This window comes from Lampris incognitus, chromosome 6, assembly GCF_029633865.1.
Source record: "Lampris incognitus isolate fLamInc1 chromosome 6, fLamInc1.hap2, whole genome shotgun sequence".
Taxonomy (NCBI): Eukaryota; Metazoa; Chordata; class Actinopteri; order Lampriformes; family Lampridae; genus Lampris; species Lampris incognitus.
The window spans coordinates 48,125,936-48,148,864 of NC_079216.1; the positions used below are offsets into that span (position 1 = coordinate 48,125,936).

Below are 22,929 nucleotides of genomic sequence, written 5' to 3' on the forward strand. Positions count from 1 at the left end.
AGCGGTAGCACATGGGGAGAGGAAGAGACCAACAAGTTTTTAATTCTAATGTGGTCCGACGATGTTATAAAAAGTCAACTGGAAAAACTCATAAAAATGCTGACACTTTCCAGGTATTTTTGCTGATAGTAACGCCATAATAATATTGTTATAGTGGCAATGAAATGAATCTGTTCGTTCATTTTTCTCCATTAATTCAAATGGTGATAGAAGGCTCCCTGCCAAATTGACAACACGGTGATCTCAGGCACAGGCCCGTCTACAGACCAATCAATGTCAAGTATAGGAAGACTCCGCTCACGTAGGTGATGAGGACAGACCGTAGGTACATCATGTAAAGTTATTTAGTGTACTTGCATAATTGCAATATGAAACCAAAACTAACTGGATCAAGTGTTTTCGATGCAACAAAAACATGACCCTTGGTTCGTACCGTGGTTCGGACTTTCAGGTGTGAAAAGGCGGTAAGTTAACATATTTCGGTGATTCCATTTTAATATTGTTTGAAGGTATTGTGATTTACTGTGATGGACTGACAGTCTGTCCAGGGTGTCTCCCCACTTACCGCCCAATGACTGCTGGGATAGGCTCCAGAAACCCAGCGACCCTGAGCAAGATAAGCGGTTTGGATAGTGGATGGATGGATGGTATTGATTTTGTTTGCTGTATGCACTAGTGGGCAGCATAATATAATGGGTCTTTCACTGGGATTTGATAAACATTTAATCAGAACACCATAAATCAGTGCTATTATTAAAGGAATATTACATATTTTTTGAGTATTTTATACTCACCATTCATGAAATTCATAGCTAGGTTTCATTTTCAGATCCATCCTTTTCTTCATACCAGACACACAGCTCCAGCTTATGTCCTACATTTCACTGCAATAAATGGGCGATAAATCCACAATCCTCATTTAGTCAAAAACAAAAAAACAACAAAAGAATGGTTCAGCCAAAGCTAACGTGATGCTACAGCAGTCTAATATAGGATATTTGAGTGAGTGGCCATTTTAAAAATTTGTTGTCATTTTTACTGCTACATTCCCTCTTAGTGATTGCATTACTGTGCCACAGCAAAGTGACTCCTGCCGGTAATCGCTTATAAGCTGTGTTGCAGGAAGCACCGCAGTAGGAAATGACTTTAACCGAATATTAAAAAAAAAACATTTTTTAAATGACCACCTGGATTCACTATGATAGACTGCTTTAGCATCATTTTGGCTTTGTCTGAACCATGAAGTGTTTATTTGCACTGAACAAGGTTTGCAGATTATTTCCCCATTAATTGGATTCATCTCTGTTATGCCCTACCCTTAGGCAGCCCTATGAGTTGACCAACACTCCACCACTGACCCATATCAAGCACAGGAATAACACCTTTAATACAACCCAAATCCATGGGATTTATTAACATAAAGGCATACAAACAACCAGAGATGGTGAAACCAGGTCCAGAAAGCAAACATCCAAACCGTGCATTTCCTCCACCCACGTTCCAAACCAGCCGATTTCATTAACTCGTTTCCACTACCTAGCTGAACAGTAGTGTTGATAACAATCAACTGGTTTAGTACATGGGTGGAGCAAATATCTGGCTAGGACCTCTGGACCTGGGCCCACCCATAGCCATCTCTAAATGGCAAGCAGGAGCTATGTGTCCAGTGTGAAGAAACAGAAAGATGACTGTAAAAATGAAACATAACATTACTTGAGTGGGGAGTATTACATTGGGATAGACTTCAAAAACACCAAGCTATTCCTTTAAGCAGTATTGACCAAAACACAGCATGTGCTAATATACTCATAAAGAATATGGCGTCCGACTGTCACTGTTTGTGTAAACAAATGTGCCACAACTGTTGTTGTCTATGACCTCTTTGACACATCCTGTGTAAAAAGCAGTGTGAAGGGGGTGTCTGGGTAGTGTAGTGGTCTATTCCGTTGCCTACCAACATGGGGATCGTCAGTTTGAATCCCTGTGTTACCTCTGGCTTGGTCGGGCGTCCCTACAATTGGCTGTGTCTTGTGTGTGGGAACCCAGATGTGGGTATGTTTCCTGGTTGCTGCACTAGCACCTCCTCTGGTCAGTTGGAGCGCCTGTTCGAGGGGGAGAGAGAACTGGGGGAAATAGCGTGATCCTCCCACGCACTACGTACCCCTGGCAAAACTCCTCACTGTCAGGTGAAAAGAAGCAGCTGGTGACTCCACATGTATCGGCGGAGATATGTTGTAGTCTGCAGCCCTCCCTAGATTGGCAGAGGGAGTGGAGCAGCGACCGGAACGGCTCGAAAGAGTGGGGTAATTGGCTGGATACAATAGAGGAGAAAAAGGGGGGAAATTCCACAACAACAACAAAAATCAGCGTGAAGTAAAACTAAGGTACTGTCAAAGGGCAAAAAAAATATATATATGTCTATGTTTAGTAACTAGTTTATGAGATGGCGTGAGATAAACTTAATTTACACCTGTGGGGAAATTGCATTATGCAGTAGCTGCAAACTTAAATATAGTGCAGAGACAAACAAATTCTGCATACGCTGCTGTATATGTTGAAACCATGTGGGGTATACTGTACACTGCTGACATCAACCATAACCTCAAATTGATTTAAGAAATGAGACGAATGTTTGTATGACAATCTCTTTAGCCATAGTATTGGCCTAATTGGTAGAGATTGGATGTGTATGTTACTTTACATATTGGGACAAACATCATCTGTGCTGTGTGATTGTATTTATTTGTTCATTTATGTATTTGCCAGAACCTCCACCACTGAGTCCTGTATCAGGCCGGGTAGAGGGAGAGGTGAAACTGTCTATCTCCTACAGGAACAGCACTCTTTTCATCATGGTCATGCACATCAGAGACCTGGTAAACACGCTAAAGCCAACATACTCCTGCAGAGATGCTGCTTGGACTGATGGGTTTTTTTTTCTGCTATCAGTCACTTCCACCACTTATTTATCTGTTGCCCTTTAGGTTTCTGAAGATGGGACAGATCCTAACCCATATGTGAAAACATACCTGCTTCCAGACCCGCACAAGACCTCCAAACGCAAGACAAAGATCTCAAGGAAAACCAGGAACCCTACCTTCAATGAGATGGTGAGGAAGTATTGTTTTTCACTGTCTTCCATTTGTGCATTCAACTCTGTGTGGTAATTATAACAGAAACTTGACTTTCCAGAACTGATTCAGCTGTCTGTGATGTTTACAAATCTTTTCGCCGTACTCTTCCCTCACAGCTGGTGTACACTGGCTATAGCAAAGAGACCCTGGGACTACGGGAGCTGCAACTGAGCGTGCTCAGTGCTGAGTCGCTGCGTGAGAACTACTATCTGGGCGGTATCACGCTCAGACTGAAAGACTTTGACCTCAGCAAGGAGACAGTCAAGTGGTACAAACTCACAGCAGTCCCCTACTTCTAGACTCTTCCTCCTGCCTTGAACAACTCTGCCTCTTGCCTCTCCAGAAAGAAAGCTCCTCCAGATGCACCCTGAAAGGGCAGTGAAACTTGCCAATGGCCTCACCCTTAAACGGGCAGCTCAAAGCTCCACCGCTTCACCTCACTCCATCCCTCTCTCTCCATCTCTCTCGCCTTCTCAGATTAATCAAGGTTGTTTCTGTGACAAACAGTCTTATTTTGATTTTTCCTTTAACTATAACAGAGATTTGTTATATTTTGTACAGTTTGACATTAGAGGACCAAAACAACTTACTTTCAAAAGAATTTATATAGATTTGATGGATTAATTTTTAAGAAATAGAAGGGGGCTCATTTTTACATTTTCATTTTTTTCCCCTTGTAGACAAATAGGAGGCATTGCAGTTTCCTGCTTTGTAGGAGATGACTGGGTTGAGTATTTAAAAAAAAGATCCCTAAAAGTTAGTAGTGACTCTATGTTTCCCCAGGTATGTGCCAACAGAGGTGAGGAGGATGGCAAATCAAACCACTCTCCCAAATGGGAAACTGAACAGGGTGCCTTTGTTTATGCTCAGAATCGCTTTTTAATTGGCCTTAATCCCTGAATATATTTTATTAATGTGATCTTTCCCTATAAAAAAGGAAATTATATATTCTGTAAAGTCTTGTCAGTAGTTCTTCTGGAGTGAGTCGGATACCGATTTCGGTCTTTTGGAACGATGGACTACTAATTGCACACTACCAGGTCTTTCTGTCATGGTAATACTTGACTCTTTTCACACAGCGAACCCTATAGATGTTACATACTTGTAAACTGTGGAACACCTTCTTGTCAGCACTCTGGTTGGTAGAGGCTGTGGTTGCCCCAACACACTGATTGTGTGTTAGTTCAACACTTTCTTCAGATGGAGTAAAAACCACAGTTTGGACTTGATAGAACTGACATTTAGGAGCCACAAAATTTCTGGAGCCTGGGGCAAAAGATTTCTTTGCACAGGCAGATACACAACAGTCCCATCTGCTGCGCATCCTACTGGCAAGGTAATTATGACATGGGACACATTAAGATAACAGCAATAATTTGACTGCGAGATCAGTCTAGAACAATGTTATTTTGTTTCCAAAGTGACAACAGGAGCCATAAACAGTTTCACCTGTTTTAAATTGTGACCAAACATCATGCCAGCTGATTACGGATAAGCATTGGAGAGGCAACTTCAATTTAACCAGGGGCCATTTTCTAAAAAGGGAACAAGTTCCTCAGTAACTGCTGCTTTCCTCTCTACACTCTAGCTAACTATAATCTGAAGATGTTTAATAAGATTAAGATGAATTTATCTGAAAAGGTTTAAGAGTATCTACAAGACAATTATGATCAATATTAAGACAATAGCATCACTCACGCTATAAATACTAGTGACTTGATCCACTCTTTGTGACTGTAAAAAGATGCAAGCAGAGTTTGTATTAACATGGCCAGTTATTTATTCTGACCTTTAACCTGAATGGATCAGTGTGTACTGTAATCCCTCTTTCATAAAGCAAATTAAATGTTTTTTGAACAAAGCTGAAGTTGCCTTGTGTTCATGTTTCATATAGTGAGTTGGATATATGGAAGGCTGCGGGGGGGGGGGGTCAGTAGAACAGCTTTGTCACTATATTTTGGTGTGAGAAACAACCTGAATTTGTATGCTCCTTCACAGCAGCACTCTATTTCACATTCATTTGGTCTCACACAATCACACCTGAGACCTGAGATTACAGCCACTGGTGGCCCAGCAGCTGCAGTGATGGATCTCTGTGGGACAAAACATGACCATGCAGATTTTTCCAGACTGTCCAGCAACCCCACTGTTGGATGTTAATTTCTCTATTGCTACCCGTTTGCAAAAAAAAAAAAAATTGTTATGGGGTTTTCCTAAATGGACAAGGAACAATAATAGCTGGAGGCCATACTCTGAAAATGGTTTGTTTTAACCATTAACTCACTTTGGAGAAAAAAAAACAATTGTAACCCTTTATTCTAGTTGTTGAATCTATGGGCATGGGAGGGGGGACAAACAAACCATTCACCAAATTTAGGAAGGAATATATGTTTATATCACTTTTTGTGTTTGAGAAAGTTGGCGGACTTGATTTCTTACTACCATGTTCGTGTTACCCAATGTTCTTACGAAGTGGGTAAGCTTCTCCAAAGAAATGCTGCTTTCCACGGACAAGTTTTAATAAGCTGGGCCTTGTTGTACAATCCAAGTCCTTTATTTGGAATGTTGGAAAATATTGTATCGTAACAATTGCTTATTCAATACATTGTATTAGTAAACCAGCCCATTAATAACAGTGATATACCTATTTTACTGTCTTATTGAGAGTTTATGAACAAATTCGGTTTCCCGATAAGATCTTTATGTGTAATGTCTAACAGCATTCTTTTACCAAAACAACCCTGCAGCTCAGCAATGTGTGCCATAATCAAAGGGGTATGAACCTGGCAAAACATAGTCAACAGTGTTTTAATGTAATTACTTTTTTTACTGAAAGCTAATTCTTGGAGATATTCACTGGAGCCGTGCCTTTCTCTTGCCTTCCCCATAACCTAAAAGAAAGAAATTACTTTCAAGCTTTTGTATAAGATCTATCGTTTTAATAGATCCAGCTCACAAAAGTGATTTCATTATTAACCCCGGTTTTGGTGACTAGAAACGAAGCTTTTATTTTTTAATGCCATCTACTACTTTCGGCTGCTCCCGTTGGGGGTCGCCACAGCGGATCATCCTTTCTAAATTGGAGCGACATGAAATCCATTTTGGCACAAAACTAAAACTCTAAATATGATGTGACGTGTTTTTAATTTCTTTGGTATGTTGACGATGTACTTGTGTGTTACCGAGTCAATAGTGATCGCGGATCGGAACGCTCTGTTTCCGTGTTGCCATAACGTCACTTCCGACGCAGGCGCAAAATACCTTTCTCTGTCGCGTGTAAGGCCTCTCTTCCTCTACCGCCATCATGGGTCGCATGCACGCTCCCGGGTAAGAAGAATTTTATCATATAAAAGTGTCGTTACACCTTTGGAAATTACATTTAAACACCCCACAGATGTATGTTCCATGTCAAGAATACCATATCACCAAACCGGTGTCTCCAATCTCTCAGAAACATGAAAATTTATCATGATCATGCACCTTCGGCCGGACTTCTGCTGCCTCCGGTTGTTGGGCTAGCTTTAGCTTTAGCTGGCTTCTCTGCGCTGCTTGAAGGCGTAATCATTACGCGTAACTTTATCGGATTTTGCATGTGGTTCCACAGTCTTGTTGATTTGTTTGATCTGGAGTTTGAGTCTGAAGTTGTTGATTTTTGACAGAATATGCTCTTATAATGTAACAGCGCCATGTTTGTCTGGCCCACCATATTATCGTATATCGCAGTCCTCAGCAGCATGGTCTATAATGCTTTTGTTTGTCTGCGTCTTGTGTCGTTTTACCCAAGTGCTTACCGACTTTATAAATGCTCCTCTCATTTAATTACTGGATGGTTGTCGTCCGTTTTACAGAAAGGGCTTGTCCCAGTCGGCCCTGCCTTACAGGCGCAGTGTTCCCACCGTGAGTATTCAGCAGTGAAGCTAATATTTCAAACGATGACAACAAATGTAATTTTAATATAATTGACTGTTGTACTGTAATGGTAATATTAAAAACGTGCTTTTCAGTGGCTGAAACTGACCTCAGATGATGTCAAAGAGCAGATTTTCAAGCTGGCCAAAAAGGGTCTGACCCCCTCTCAGATTGGTAAGTTTGACTGCATCCCGATTCACCTGAAATTATAAGTCATGTATGCAATGCATATGTGCACAATACACATCACTTAGTTTCTAAACCCAGAAATGTGTCTTAGCTAGACCCATAAAGGTGTTGTTGGTAACCATTGCGTTTTATCACCTCTTATTTCACCTGTATAAGTCAATCCTTGTGTATATAGCTGAAGATTGTTGTGTTGTAGTGTTATTCTGTTAAGTATTATGAGAGAGATACGAAACCAGAGTCAAATTCCATGTGTATGCAAACCTACATGGCCAGTAAACATGACTCTGATATAGATGTTAACCAACTGTGCTTTAGGGTCAGAGTCAGATTAATCTGGCTCTTAACATTTGATTTTGTGATAGAAGAAAATGATAATACGCGGGTGTAACGCCTTTGGAGGAGGAAAGGGTTAAAACACTTTCAAGGACACTACTAGGAATTAAATCATGGCCCAATGGTTTTCTGTTGATCTTACAAATCACTTGGCAAAATTGATGTGTGGTTTCAACCACAAGTTATCTACCATCAGTTATGATATTCCAGATATCTTGCATTATTTTATCAGAAAGGTTTTTCTCCCTTGTGTAGGTGTGATTCTGAGGGACTCTCATGGTGTGGCCCAGGTGCGTTTTGTCACCGGCAACAAGATCCTGAGGATCCTCAAGTCCAAGGGTCTGGCCCCTGACTTGCCTGAGGACCTCTACCACCTCATTAAAAAGGCAGTGGCTGTCAGGAAGCATCTGGAGAGGAACAGAAAGGTGAAACAATAGCTTGGCATTTTATTGGAATTTAACAATCGGCCTAAAGTTAAACAGTGAATTCTGATTTGGAACATCAGTTTTATAGCTACATTCCTAAAGAGTCATTTTGGTTTAACTTACTAATGCTTGTAGTAATACTGGTAATGACACTGATGTTTGTTCAATCCAGATCTCAAGGGATCCATTCCAAATGACTAACCACTCACTGGTGGTGTTCCAGCATATTCTTTCTACCAAAAAACAAAAAAACATGGGTTTTTCCTGAGCTTTAGCCGTTCTCAGCATCATCAGTTGATAAAATTCTTAGAGCTTGATCTGCCATGTCTACTTTTGAGCCATAACAATTTCACTTCTAATTTGCCATACACTCAATTCATTCGCTTCCTGGTGCATCTCTTTATGCCGAGCTTAAATTTTGTGAACTTTGATTGCAAATCTCAAAGTTGGCCAGTAGAAACGCTTGTTTGGCTGTGTTGGCCTTGTGTCAAATCCAACCTAGAGGAATTGATCATCAAGGTCAACTCCCACTACCCTGTGTTGTATAATACAAGTCTTCCCAAGTACAAGATAAAAGAGAAACTTCAAGTTAGAAATTTCTGCATGGCAGGAGTAGATGATTTTCCTTCTTTGATGTACAATAACATTAGCTTACTTAGTGCATAGCATCACAGTGGATGGATGGCTCTGCTCTTGAGCAAAGCAAAACGTCACACCCTTGTGAAGTGAAATCAATGGGTGACTTCAGATATGATCACACCTCCATTATTCCACGTTTGGTCGCTACAATAAGGCGTAAATTGCTATGATGATGCTCTAATTTTCCCCCAGGAAAGTTCGACCTGAGAATACCCAAAAAATGAGCAACTTAATGACTTGTTGGATATTTGTGGATTAATTGTCGTCTTTAATACTCGAGCAATAGCATCAAAAAAGACATTTGTTTGCATGTAAATCTTCAAAATGTTGGCTTTAACCTCAGAATTATTTTTTGAATTGACGTTTTAGAATAATCTCAAGTGGAAAGGCTTATAAGTGCATAGATTGTCAGCCTATTTCCTTTGCTTATTTATGGTACTGTCTCTGTATTTTAGTTGTAGACAGCTATTCCCATAGTATGCTACATATCTTCTAAGGTTGGTGTCTATTGTATCTTTTTCTACAATGTGCACATGACCATCAAGAATTTGTCTGGCAGCCTGACTGATAATAAAGCACTGTGAATGGGCTGAGTTTAACACTAGAACGACTGGGATTTCACCCCTACCTAAAATGACCATGGGCAGTCAGCATGACCACCGGTTTTTAAACTCTATATTATGTCACGATAAATACCCAATTGAGATATTAAAGCATTGCACGTGTTAGTATGTCTGTTAAGAAACGACTGACACCAAAATTAACATTTCTACAACTATAATACTATTTTTAAACAATTTAAACTTCAGAGAGACATGGTTAGACTTGAATAGCAAAATTGAAAACGTGTAAATATTACCTGAAAAACAAAACGGAAAACACATATTGCTAATCTAACAAATGTAACAAGGCCTATAAAAAGTGAAATGTAAAAAAAAGAAGAAAAGAACTGAAAATAAATATTGAAACAATCCCAAATGATGACCGGAATTTAAAAACTACTAGAACGACTGTGGGCTGTAATATTGACCACCACAGTTTTTAAACTCTGTATTCTGTCAAGATAAATACCCAACTGAGATATTAATGCATTTTATATGTTAGTATGTCTGTTAAGAAACGACTGACACCCAAATTAACATTTTAACAACTTAAATACTATTTTTCAAAAAATTTAAAATCGCTGCTGTCCGACGCCTGTAAATACTGCAACGCCTCGGTGGTAGTCATGGTGCATCTGAAACGGCATCTGTAAGCAGACATGTTGGCAGTAATCGAAAATCAAGTTTAGACTATTACACTGCACTGGAGAACACTAGTTTGTTTTTTTTCTAGGACAGAGCAATGAACTTCGCGAAGGAAATGATGCGACCAACACGCGTCATAAATAGTGACATGATGCACAAAGCGGACATTTTAATTGCTCATGGTCATTTTAGGTAGGTTTTATCGTAACTTTTTTTTTTTTTTTTGCAATTGATTTAAAACTCATTTTAATGCTAATGTATGCAATTTTAGGAGCATTCAGGGAACGGCAGGTCTGTATTCCCCCCCCCCCCCCCAAAAAAAAGTTATTAAACTTTGAAAATCCAAAATGGTCATAATGACTGTCATGGTCATTCTAGTGTTAAAGGGGAAAGCTTATTGGTTGTATGAGTTACTTACAAACAGTTATCTATGGATGGACATTACCCTGGTCAGCAGTTCCCGTGGTCAGAGATCTGGCTATTGGTCCCAACAGCAGGCAAAAATAGTAAATGACAGCAAACGATGACAGCTAATAAAAAAATTTTGGTTGTTTCGGTGAAACTCCACCTCTAAAAATGTTAAAATAATGCATTAGATGGGTATATTGTCTTGGAGCATTTCCATCAGAGGGTATGTTCGTTTATGTTCACCATACAGTAACAACAAATGTAAGTGAATCTAAGCATTTGGAAAGGAATGTAAACTTTTAGTCACTGCTCGGGAAGCCAAAAACACCACACTTTTCTGAGACATTTTGATTAGAGAGTCTGGTTTTCAAATGATTTGTCCCAAGTCTGATTGGAAAAGTCAACTACATGCATAAATGTCTGGTCAAAACAAAATGAAAAACTTTTTTCTTTTTTTTAATCTAAAACCAATAAAGCAGAGAATTGTTTATAGTTTGTTTTCACACAGACGAGCGAATTTTACCATGTGATTTCTCCAATCACAGATGGTAATCTTATCTAAAAAAAAAAACCATGATCACACAGACCATACATGTGCATTCAAAAGCATATGACGTTTTACTCTGAAAGTGGTTGGTAATATTTAGTTTTGGCTCTGAAGCAGTTTATATTATTGTCTGTTCCTCTTTGGGTTATTATTCTACCATACTACTCTCTCTAAACACAACGCAGTCCCCCCCCCCCCCCCGCCGCCAAATTTGTCATGGTTATGCCCCATGACCAATTTGTTAAAAACACAGCAAATGTGCATGTTTGGACTGAAACCATTAAATAACGGACGCTTACACTTGGAAAACATTTCTTTATTGTATTAAATCAATATCTGACTAAAGTTGGCCTTTAAGTTACAATAAAATGAATTTTATGTAACGGATAATGGTTTACACACTGTTCCATACAACAGTCGGTTTTTTTTTTTCCCTAATGACAGTTCACTTAATGTTCATGAACAAAAATAGTAGCATTTAGTGCTGAGTTTTGACTTTAAAGTGTTTTACTGTTGCTGTTAGTTGTTGACATTGAATGTAATGTAGCAGAGGCTACAGCTACCGTGACCACGCCCGCCCCAACTCCCCTGTCCCAAACTTCTCCCATTCATCTTGTCAGCCTAGTGCATATGCCACCTATCAGTTATTACAAAAGCAACGTGCTACAATTTCCACACGGAAATTGGGGGGGGGGGGTTATTGGGTGAAATTCAACAGTGCTTGCATTGACAAAAGACCAGCATCAATACATGTGATTAGGCAGCAGAGATTCTCATCCTGTCAGTGGCTCTGCTAGAAGGTTAATGGGGTATATGGTGTCTTCAGTTTCGTGTAGAATTTGGATGGTTGAATTTTTGTTTATTACCTTGACTATCAAAAATATGTTGATTGTACGCGTCATATAGAGGACAGTTAGTAAATGTTATGGCGTAACATTTTGCCTCTGGTCATTCACAGGACAAGGATGCCAAGTTCCGACTGATTCTCATTGAGAGTAGGATTCACAGGCTGGCTCGGTACTACAAGACCAAGAGAGTACTGGCTCCCAACTGGAAGTAGTACGTATTGGTTCTGCTTCTTATATTCAGTCTGTATGTTTTGTAAGGGCAAGAATCAACTCTAGTCAAGATTTTGCATGCTGCTCAGGCAGATAATGAACTGTCTTGTCCTGTGCTGTTCAAAACAACTAGTGTCCCAGGTGAATTTTGAATGAATTGTAAAATTTTGAACCTGCCAGCCATTGAGGCCTGCAGGCATGTAAGATACCTTTATAGATTACTGAAACGGTATCAACAATTTTAAAGTCAATAGAATCGTGGAATTAAAATAAACATTGCTAATTGGCTGTCTAAATGATAAAATGTTGCGCAATTCATTGTCATGCTCTTTCTCTGTAAGAGTTTTGATATTTCTGTTGTGCAAGATAAACGCTGGAGGTAAATTAGCAGAATGGCAATTTGGTGCCACCTCTGCCAGTCCCCTTCACACATTTTTTTTTAAAAAGCCTTTATGGTTTGATTTTGGCTTCTAAATTTGGCTCATTGTTTCGTCGGAGTATTTCAAAAATTAATCGTTTAAATTTTGGTGACTTTTCCATAGAGCTCTTCATTACAATGAGACGTAGAATATAATTTAAATGTTGAATCGCCATCTTGAGTAGCCAATCTTGAGGGTGACAAGTCAGTCCTCTTTTTCCTTGTGATGGTGAGCTTGAATGGCCTTTGAGGGGGTACTGCATGCGTGACTGAGAATTTGCCTTAGAATGCAAAGCAGTCCCTCTTGAATTCTATGGTAGTTGTTCCACCGTTGACATATCCTAATGAGCTTTTTCTTTATTTCTACAGCGAGTCCTCTACAGCTTCTGCTCTGGTGGCATAAATTACATGTTTTTGGATAAAATAAAATGATATCAAATTGGAATCTGTGTCCTTGTTTTTCATAAATATTTATCAAAGCATTGATTACATATGGTCTGCATCAGGGCTTAATTTGTGCCGGATCCTGCCAGAACAGGATCCAGGACCTCCCAGATTGGACCACCTATTTGATTGGATCTGGCACCTATTTTGTCACTATCAAAATCTGTAAATAAATTTTCTGTAATATTTAATGTTATCTGTTCTGTCATTCTTTTATTTCTAATTGAAGTAAATCGCTTGTCTGTCTATTTTTGATGCATTTTAAATCTGGTTTTATGAAAGAAACGTGACTTTTCTGCACGTGACGTCAGCTAATGTCACTGCGATTTGAAAAAAACAACAAGGATGAGACTGATAAAAAGAATCATCAATTTTTTCAATCTCTTCAAGCCAGTTAGAAATTAAACAGGCCAACAATGTTTCGATGGATTAACAGGGTGGCGATAATGGCGCCGTCGATAGCACTGAAACTGAGCGGGGGCAGACTGAACAGCTATTTCTACGCCCCCCCCCCCCCCGCTAATTTTGAGTTATTGTTGTGAATGCTGATTAATAATTTTAAATAATTTCCCAGGGCCTCCTGATTTACAAATTAAGCAGTAGTGCCCATACTGCAGAAAACATGTATGTAAGTAAAGTGAAAGCCATTTAAAAAAGGAAAGTGATTTGTGATGGTGTTTCCCTAAATCAGTTTTCAGGGCTTGGCTTTGGCTCTTCTATAGTGATGGAAATATTTTCTACACATACGAGGACAATGTACAAAATAAAAAAACAAAATTTTTTTTGAAACGTCACAATATTGATTCCATATAAAATGTTAAAAACGGTTGCTTGAATTCTTGTTTCCTTGGTCACTTTGGGATCCTCTGATTAGCTTTTATTAGTTTATTTTTTCATACACAACATTTTCTTTAATTGTAATTTCAACCCACAAATCTATTCTTAAATCGCTTCTCGTTAAAGGAAAATCCCTCAACAATTTTGGGAGATTACAACTTTTCATGCGTCACTGGCGTCGTAATCAAGGGGCGGGACTTTGAGAGTGGCACCAGTTGTGTCCAATCGCAACACGATTTGACGGCGACGCTTGCTTATTTATAGGGCGGTGTTGCAATCCATTGACATACACTCATCTACTACGAAGACAACGCAAACGCAATATGGAGAGAATACATGTGAAGATTTGACGAGCGACATCAAGGAGATCATAGAAACTAGCGAGATAGAAAAATGAAGCCACCACAAATCATCATCGTACATCCGGTACCGACAAAAGCGTGGAATCTCTTTGTTTTCGACGAGGAATATCAAAATACGTGAGGAGGGTTTTTTTGTTGCATTTGTCACCGTATCTCGACAGGAAAATGGCAACGAGTACTATTGAATCTGCCAAGAGTTTGGACCGGGCGGTAATGGAGAGGTTTGGCAGTGGGGGAATGGCGTTATTGCCGTGGACCAAGCAATTACTCAGCGTCCTGTGGGAACAACTCCGGTTGTTGATCCAGATCATCTACTACAGCTTCATGTCAGGTAATCTGACACGGTTGTTTTGGCTCTGTTCAGACTCTATTGTCACACCCCGTACGATTGTCCATCTATGTTTAGTAAATACAATGTTGAAGTGTTCTTATCCTGGAAAACCTGGAAATGTATAGTTTTCCAGTCATGGAAAACGCGTGGACAGAGATAAAATTGATCAAATGTCCGGGAATGGTTTCATAGAAAATTAAGTTAGGTTATGAAATCCCATGTTTACCCGTTGAGATGGTATATTTTAAGCGTAATTGTAGCTGAGATCACGTATCGTCTTATCTGTATTTTTAAATCACTTAGATGGCAAATCTGAGTTTTAAGTGTTTGAGATATGTTCACTGATCATCAAGTTGCTCAGTCCATTTTAAAGACCATGAATCACTGAATACGACCTTGACCATGAGCAACGTGTCACGTATATCCAAATAAAAGTAATGGAAAATGTCCTCAAAAAGTCCTGAAAAAATATTTCATAAAAAGTGTGGGAAGATTTAGTAAGTGTCACAGAAAACTAAAATGTGAAAATGGAAAAAAAACCATTCACCCATTTTCTTTTATTTAATTAGTTTTCCAGATGTTCAGATTCGAGGTTCATCTGAGAATTACAGACGAGATGGGTCAGAGCGTTCAGCACATGAGCTCGACGACGAATCCGACCGAGTCCTTCCTCTTCTCCTCGTTGTTTGACGGAGATAACCGAGTCATGGTTGGAGGTTCGAATCCACTGTCCAGTTTCTGCGCGGATGTTAACGACGCGTTTCCGGGGGGTCCCACCGCCGAAGTGCTGCTGTCTAGCCTGAGAGCTGACGACCTTTGCTGCGAACTTGTGGACGACTTCGTCACCAGGACCACTGCCAACAAAGAGGACGGCATCTTTGTTGGACACCATCCCAGCTGGAAAATGGGCTTCCCCGGTGACTGGAGCATCTTTGTATCCAGCACCGACAGCTCTGGCACGGAGGATGTCTGTCACAAGAGCACTGAAGAGGAGAGAGGCTCCCCTTGGAGTAGCGAGGAAGATCAAAACTCGGGAGACTTTGACAGTGAGGAGAGTAAGGCGCTTTGGGAGTCTCTTTCAAGATCTAGTGACCCTTACAATCCCTTCTTTTTCTCTGCCTGCCTTTCAACTAGCACACAAATGGGGAAAATTAAAAGTAAAGGCGATGACTCTGAATGTGTTTCAGCTGGTGAGACCAGCGAGGAATTCATAGGCCCTCATGGTTTAAAATTCTGGGGTAGCCGCTCTGACAGTGAGAGCAGCTGGGGCAGTTCAGACGGCTCTTGCCCCGACCTTGACAAGGAGGAAAGTGAAAGTCTTTGGGAGTTCTTCAGCAGTCACACAGACCCCTACAACCCCATGTGTTTCACAGCATGCACAGTCAGCAATACGACCCCTCAGACTGCCCAAATATCACTCTCTCACAGCCAGGAGCCCCAGCAGGCCTCACTCTCTGCACCTTCCTCCAAGCCAGACATTGATGCAGAGGAGGAGAGCAGCTTTCTTCCTTCCTCCTCCGATGATGAAGAAGAGCAGCTGTGGAGGTCCCTCTCCCGAAATGATGACCCATACCACCCTCTCAACTCCCGAAGTCTCCTCCAGAGTTCCTCTACCACAGTACTACCAACGCCCAAGCCCTCATCTGGGCCAGGTTCAAAAACCACTGTTGTCCACACAAAGCACAGACTGCCTTCGCAGGTTAAACAATGTAAAGAAGAGACTGTGAGTACCCTGAGATCCAGAGCTGTTAAACCCGTCCTGTCAGAAAAAAGGTCAAAGCGTCACTGTCATCCAGACACCATGCTGGTGCCTTGGAAGAGGAGAGGGCAGAAATCTGGGTCACCCACAGAGGAGAAGGACAGAAACACCCACAAAAAGGTGAATATATAGTTATACCTAATGTGTCATTTGTCAGTCTTTGCCAAAACAGACTACCTTGGGCCAACATAATGCTATAAATGTTGATGCTATCTTTTATTCATAACTTAATTCAAAACTTCATGAGAATAGTATTATATTTCTAGATTGCATGTGCATATGTAATATATGTGGTTTATTGTAATCTCTTAAGTGAGGTCAAAGTTATTTCCTGCTTCATGAGGCATGATTTGTTGAGCTGAGTTGTTGTTGGCTGTAGGCTAGCAACACTACTAGTTGTCGTGACTAAGCAAGTCACATGACTCCAGCAAGTCAACAGAGAGTTGACTTTTACATGATGTTGCGTTGGTGTTACAAATTCTCTCTTACACACTTTATTTAGCCTTATCATCCTATTCCATTACACTCAAATTCCACCCAGTGGCTGAAAAAGAAGAAGTTAGTCATATTAGCTAAACACATCAAAGAGAGACTGCAAGATAAGTGATAATTAACAATGGGGGAAGTGCGTGTTTTTGTTTGTTTGTTTTTTTGCCTAGTTTTCTTACCTTTACTCTGTCAATTACTGTCAGGTATTTCCCCCATGGGAATTCACATAGTCATAACACTTTCTAAACTGCATCTATTTACCATTGATCCGTTTTTGTTTTTTGTTTTTTTAATTTGTACTGAGCCAGTGCTTACTGAATTTTTGCTTTCCTTATGAATTTAAGGTGCAGTTCTCTCCTCTTGTCCAAGTCCATGTGATGCGTACATGGCCATTTGCTCGACAGGCCTCCCGCAGAGGATGCTGGGAGGAAATGGCCCGAGACCGGGACCGCTTCCAGAGGCGAATCCAAGAAATTGACCAGGCCATTGGCCACTGCTTCAGCCAAGCCCACCGAGAGAGGATTCGGGCTTATCTGGACAGCACCTTGAAATAAAACCCACCCTTCACTCCATGAATGCCGAATGATTTTATTTGCTTTTCAAATGAGAACTTGTGATTGGTTGCAATGCAACAGGAGAATTTTATTTAGGCTGACTAGAAATTTCCATGTTTGGCCAATTTTGATGTTTGTTGTTAAGTGGAACAACTTTGTACCTCAAACCAGTGCCCGCAGGGTCTGTGGCCATTGCACTGATTTTGTCACTTTCTTATACTAAGGTAAAAATTAACGTATGGAATGTTGTTTTGTTTGCCTTATATACTGACCTAGTAATGTAATTTATTCATGCCCTGTGGAGTTTTTGCTTTGGTTTTGTACAGTTTTAAATGACGTGTTTTTTTATGTGTCCAAAATAAAGAGTTGTGTGTAAAACTAAAAGATAATAACATTTAAAAAAATAATCCAGGGTTTACAGCTAATGTGCTTGGAAGTGTTTTCAACTACTGCTGAAGAATGTTTTCATCATGCTGCGTGTCTTCCTGTTGAACACGTTTGATTTCAATGACTTTTTATTATTACTATTTATTGTTTGTGGTTAAATATTTACATACATTTGAGACACATTCATAGCTGTACCGCTGCACTGAGAAAGTTGGTTTTGTTTTGACAGAAACATTAAAAACACTTTGTCAAAATAATAAAATCTGTTGTCGCACTGTGATTACGTGTATTGTGATATTTCGACATTTGGCATCACATATTTACAGGCTGAAAACTCGCTCCCCCGTGGTGGTGTGCAGAGAAGGAAGACTACACACACTTGCTGTTTTCATCCCACTCCTTCCCTGACAAAGTTAGCGTAATCCTACATATGTCTGCTGTGAAGAAACACCATAGAAGTGGTTATACAGTTGGACACCATACAAAGTTAACAACAAACCGGCCAGTCTCGTTCGTAGAAAGTAGGAAAAAAAGCCAATCCTCATGTTTTTTCTGCCTTTCAAATGGTCCTTCGGGTGTTAGTGCGCATGCTCAGGTCAGTTTTGGGGGGGGGGTTACGTAGTTCGATATAAATATGCGCTACGTAGGATTTGTAGACGACAGAGGACAAGACGTCGTATGAGCCGACCTTTGAACTCGTCTTACAATATGTCGTAATGGCAATGTCGGCTCCTCTTTTGTCCCTCCAGCTCCCGAATCACACCTAAACCAAATCCCAGAATATCATAGAATATTGTCCTCTGCCTTTCTCTAGCAGCTGCTATTAAAAAAAGAAGAAGCTGGGAATTTGAAGGAACTACCGAGGGCAGAGACAACTCCGCCCTCACCGTTGCCGTGGTTGACACCAGGGCGGGTACCTACATTCAACACGCCCGTGGTGTGTAAGATAGGGGTAAAAGTTAGACGTGCCAGGGCCCGAGTGAGTCAGCAAAGAATATACACAGAGGTCAGTGGGGACCTGAGGACCTTGATACACATGTTTAGTTTTTGATATTACTTTTTTTTTTTTTGCCCCGGGGTAGTCCAACCTTGGTGGGTCGTCCCGGGTCGTCCTCTGTGTGGAGTTTCCTCCGGGGGCTCCGGTTTCCTCCCACAGTCCAAAGACATGTAAGCAGGGGCGTCAATTGGGTATGGCAACCTTGGCTGCCTGGTCAGTGTGAAATAATATATTTCAATTACGCATTTCTCAGTGTTTTAAATGAATTGTTGACTGTGTGGTTTTATCCAGTGGGGTTTTGTCCATTTACAAGTGACTATTTTTTTATTTTTAGTAGCCATCTTTAATTTTGTGAAAAAAGTTTCACTTTGAAAAACATGAACAACAATAATACATACTTGCCATATTATAATCTGTGGCAGGGTCAAGGCGTTACACCTGTGGCGATGAGGACTGTCTAGGTGAATCAGTCAAGGCTCTGACTGTATTAGGATGACGCGATTGTATAAATGAAATAAATGGTTGTAGCTAACTACTGGCACAGAGCCACATGGTTGAGCTGGAATGAGAATTTGAGGGACTTGATTTGGTGTCACGTGATGTCAGATGTGACGTCATCTGACTTTGCCATACCTTGGCTTCTGGTGAATTGACGCCCCTGCGTGTAAGTCAGGTGAATTGGCCATACTAAATTTAGGTACGCGTGGTGTGAGTGTGTGTGTGTCCCTAGATATGAGTGTGTGTGTGTGTGTGTGTGTGTGTGTGTGTGTGTGTGTGTGTGTGTGTGTGTGTGTGTGTGTGTGTGTGTGTGTGTCGGCTCTGTGATGGCCTGGCGGCCTGTCCAGGGTGTCTCCCCGCCTGCCGCCCAATGACTGCCGGGATAGGCTCCAGCATCCCCGCGACCCTGAGAGCAAGATAAGTGGTTCAGATGCTGGATGGATAATGGATGGATTTTTTTTTTAACATCCACCTCACAAGTTTGATATTTAGCATTGTGTCTCTGGTAGGGCCTTATAGCCTCACTCATAGAAAACTTGGGTAACACTACATTAAGTGCATGTAATAAGTGTTAGTTAATAGGTAATAAGGCCCTTATAAGTCCTTATAAAGTGCTTATTAACATTATTATGCGTTAATAAGACTATATATAATAAGTGATCGTTAAAAGGTAGGCCCCTATAAGTTATAACTTTCCAATTTTGTGGACTATCAAAATTCTTCCATTAACTTTTAATCATGATGGTCCTTAGACGCTACGTGCAAAGTTTTATACAGATTGTCCTTTACAACCTAAGACGAGTGTAAAAAAGTAGGTTTTGCATATTTAGCAAGCATCTCCTAGTGGCCTAAAACGTGTTTACAATGCTATTGTTACACACAGTCTTATTAACACATAGTCTTATTAACACATAACAATGTTAATAAGCATTTTGTAAGGACCTATAAGGACCCTTTTACCTATTAACTCACTTATTACATGCACTTTATGTAAAGCGTTTCCAAAACGTATACAAGTTTCTCTGTGAACACTGCTTGTTCACCCAACACCTATTACTAATTATCCACTCCGCCTCTATCAGTCCCCCCCCCCCACACACACACACTTGGCGTGTTTGTATTTGTCCGGGTATCTCTTTCTGTCTGTCCGCCGGTAAGGCTTTCTCTATCTTTCTCTATTCGGGGCGAATTCCCAGCAGACTCTTGTCTCCGCAAAGACGGCGTGCTGCAAGGCTGGCATGAGACAAGGCTTAAAAACACAAGTATGATGAAATGACACCCCTGTGGGAAGAAATCAATTAACATGTCCCCACCGCCCGCTTGCTCATGTGCACAGTATCACGTTCTCTCTCTCTCTCTCTCTCTCTCTCTCTCTCTCTCTCTCTCTCTCTCTCTCTCTCTCTCTCTCTCTCTCTCTCTCTCTCTCTCTCTCTCTGTCACACACACACACACACACACACAGTATGGTGCAAAGGTGAGCAATCGGTGACACCGCCTGCTGAGTATTCCTGTGTCACCAGCGGGGAGCCACCCTTCTCCGTCATGTTGTTGCACTCTGCTCCTGTCCACACACACTTTTTTAAAACTAGCTGATGTCTTGCTGTTGTTTATGATGTGTGTGTGTGTGTGTGTTTGTGTGTCAAGTCAAATCAAGTCAAGCGTGTTAATGGGGGAGATTTGTTCATCTTTCATCATCATTTCCTGCTTATCTTCCTCCTCCCACTATACTAGCCTACTTCTACATCATAGGCCCACTCTTTCCCCTCCTGTTTCTTGCTGTCCTGTTCTTTCTTTCTTTCTTTCTCTTACCCCCTTCATCAGTCTCCCCATCCTCTTGCTCTTGTCAGGGTATGATTCACTCGGTGGCTGGGTGAAGCTGTCTCTAGGCAACCAGCGGGAGTGGTGGTGCGTTGAAAGGATTGCAGGTGATTGCAGCACCAGCAACAGTGGTTTTTCAACAACACACCTCATGCTTGCCTGGCAGAGAAGGGTATCTCCTGGGTCATAATTACCATCCTTTCCTCTTCTGGACCCTCCTCTCTCATCCTATAGCTGATGATGCAATTTACCAGCAGCTATTATGTCTGACATCAAGCTGCACAGAAAAGGCACATTTATGAGTGGAGAAGGGACAAAGATGGCCGATACAACATGCCCGGCATACAAAACATCACAACGGCTTTATTAACATTGGGTTATGCCCGCTTTTGCATTATCACAATCTCAATCCTCTGAAGGCTTAAGTATGCCCCACCTTCATAATTTGGTGCGGATTTAAAACTTAAGATCAGCTTGATCTCTGAAGAGAACGGCCAGACTTTTTATTGCCGGTGGTGTTGTGTAGACTTTGATGAATACAATGTACAATGTACGGTGTTGACTCTGAGCTGGGCCGAGTGAAGTGTTACCCAACAAGAAGAACAGGTTTTACATTTTAGTATCTTTAGACAGTGGAGGTGGCTTATAGTGGACTACACAGATAAACGTGTGTGTTTAATAGTCCTTTAAAATCCACCCTGTTAAACAGCAAGGATGATACCGTTTTAATTATCCAAATGAAAACCTGCATTTTTATTTTTATTTTTTTTCATATGCTTTGAAGCTATGCTATTTGTTACCAGGGAAATGGCTCATCTGGTTGGGAGCTGCAGACTTGGAGCAGCACAGTGTCAGCAGCAGAGCAGCCCCCACCTGGGAAAGTTGGAGCAGTTATCAACCCAGGTCAAGCCTGCAATATCCTCGCTAGTCCCGGGACTCAAACTGGCAGCACTGGTTGACTTCTCTTGCTGCCATAGGAAGCATTACATCTTTGATAATTGATAATTGGTAAACAAAGGATTAGTACTTCCGGTATACTGTGATTAAGCTGTGGCTATTTTCGCAAAATTGTTTTTTGGTGGTGGTGGTGGTGGTGGTGGGGGGGTCATAATATGGCAACATCCACCCATCCATTAGCTGAACCGCTTATCCTGCTCTCAGGGTCGCGGGGATGCTGGAGCCTATTCCAGCAGTCATTGGGTGGCAGGCGGGGAGATACCCTGGACAGGCCACCAGACCATCACAGGGCCAACACACACACACACACACACACACACACACACACACACACACACACACACACACACACACACACACACACACACACACACACACACACACACACACACACACACACACACACACACACACACACACACACCTATGGACAATTTTAGTCCGGCCAATTCACCTGACTTACCTGTCTTTGGACTGTGGGAGGAAACCAGAGCCCCCAGAGGAAATCCACGCAGACACGGGGAGAACATGCAAACTCCACACAGAGGACGACCCGGAATGACCTACCAAGGTTGGACTACCCTAGGCTCGAACCCAGGACCTTCTCGCTATGAAGCGACTGCTCTAACTACTGCGCCATTGTGAAGATGGCAACATAATATGCAAAACTTTTATGACAGCTCACATTTTTGTAGAACCTTTTTCCATCAAAGCAATTCGTAAATGCACATGTGCAAACACACACACACACGCACATATACATGCATGGCACAAAATGCTGGATTTTTGATTAAAAAAAAGAAAAGATTATTTACTTTGGTCAGCTAACAAAACTGTCCTGGAATTCATTCAGAAAGGCAAAATTTAAGATTATGACTACAATTATGTAAGGGAATACATAATGGTAAAATCGGTATTTACAATGAGCTGGCTATCATGCACACTAGAGAGGGGTGCAGATCCCTATAGAGGGCAAAAACAAATGACGTGTGATTGCAACAGGGTCGCAAAGTCAGTGGGGGGTCCTCTGGTGGTCAGGAACAACAGGGGAAGGGGGAACGGGAACATAAACCAATAAAAGTAACAATGAATACCGATAGCCATTCTTCTACAACTACCTACCAGTGTTCGGTAGAATTAAAGCCAGCTGCCAGAAACGTAAATAAATGTTTACTGCTGACTTAAGCAT

General features: G+C 41.1%; 3 protein-coding genes and 1 non-coding gene across 6 annotated transcripts in view; all 4 read left to right on the top strand.

The window, feature by feature from the left end:
- pik3c2a (phosphatidylinositol-4-phosphate 3-kinase, catalytic subunit type 2 alpha) overlaps positions 1 to 4,981 on the top strand; it is an 82,262-nt gene extending 77,281 nt beyond the window's left edge. For 2 of the 3 annotated variants that reach the window (XM_056282634.1, XM_056282635.1), the window contains exons 31-33: positions 2,767 to 2,876; positions 2,985 to 3,110; positions 3,251 to 4,981. In XM_056282634.1, the coding sequence (XP_056138609.1) occupies positions 2,767 to 2,876; positions 2,985 to 3,110; positions 3,251 to 3,433 (419 nt within the window). In that variant the 3' untranslated portion in view covers positions 3,434 to 4,981. The remainder of the gene's footprint in view (positions 1 to 2,766; positions 2,877 to 2,984; positions 3,111 to 3,250) is intronic. The other variant, XR_008810411.1, reaches the window with a different exon arrangement.
- Positions 4,982 to 6,367: 1,386 nt separating this feature from the next.
- rps13 (ribosomal protein S13) lies at positions 6,368 to 12,752 on the top strand. Its single transcript, XM_056281397.1, has 6 exons — positions 6,368 to 6,461; positions 6,983 to 7,031; positions 7,139 to 7,217; positions 7,821 to 7,990; positions 11,790 to 11,890; positions 12,677 to 12,752. Exons 1-6 carry the CDS (start codon positions 6,439 to 6,441, stop codon positions 12,708 to 12,710), a joined length of 456 nt encoding a protein of 151 aa, XP_056137372.1. The 5' UTR covers positions 6,368 to 6,438; the 3' UTR covers positions 12,711 to 12,752.
- Positions 12,196 to 12,324, top strand: LOC130114884 (small nucleolar RNA SNORA19). Its single transcript, XR_008810476.1, has one exon. It is a non-coding gene; the product is annotated as a small nucleolar RNA SNORA19 (small nucleolar RNA).
- Positions 12,753 to 13,892: 1,140 nt separating the features above from the next.
- Positions 13,893 to 17,744, top strand: ppp1r15b (protein phosphatase 1, regulatory subunit 15B). The gene is made up of 3 exons (XM_056281778.1): positions 13,893 to 14,281; positions 14,851 to 16,160; positions 16,874 to 17,744. The coding sequence occupies exons 1-3, from the start codon at positions 14,116 to 14,118 to the stop codon at positions 17,081 to 17,083; spliced, it is 1,686 nt and encodes a 561-aa protein (XP_056137753.1). The 5' UTR covers positions 13,893 to 14,115; the 3' UTR covers positions 17,084 to 17,744.
- The last annotated feature ends 5,185 nt before the right edge of the window (positions 17,745 to 22,929 follow it).

Excerpts from the sequence above, each read along its gene's own strand:
- ppp1r15b (XM_056281778.1), top strand. The coding sequence starts at position 14,116 with ATGGCAACGAGTACTATTGAATCTGCCAAGAGTTTGGACCGGGCGGTA. Across the intron at positions 14,282-14,850 it reads CTACTACAGCTTCATGTCAG|TTTTCCAGATGTTCAGATTC; the intron begins GTAATCTGACAC and ends TTATTTAATTAG. Across the intron at positions 16,161-16,873 it reads ACAGAAACACCCACAAAAAG|GTGCAGTTCTCTCCTCTTGT; the intron begins GTGAATATATAG and ends TATGAATTTAAG.
- rps13 (XM_056281397.1), top strand. The coding sequence starts at position 6,439 with ATGGGTCGCATGCACGCTCCCGG. Across the intron at positions 7,991-11,789 it reads ATCTGGAGAGGAACAGAAAG|GACAAGGATGCCAAGTTCCG; the intron begins GTGAAACAATAG and ends GGTCATTCACAG. Across the intron at positions 11,891-12,676 it reads CTGGCTCCCAACTGGAAGTA|CGAGTCCTCTACAGCTTCTG; the intron begins GTACGTATTGGT and ends TTATTTCTACAG.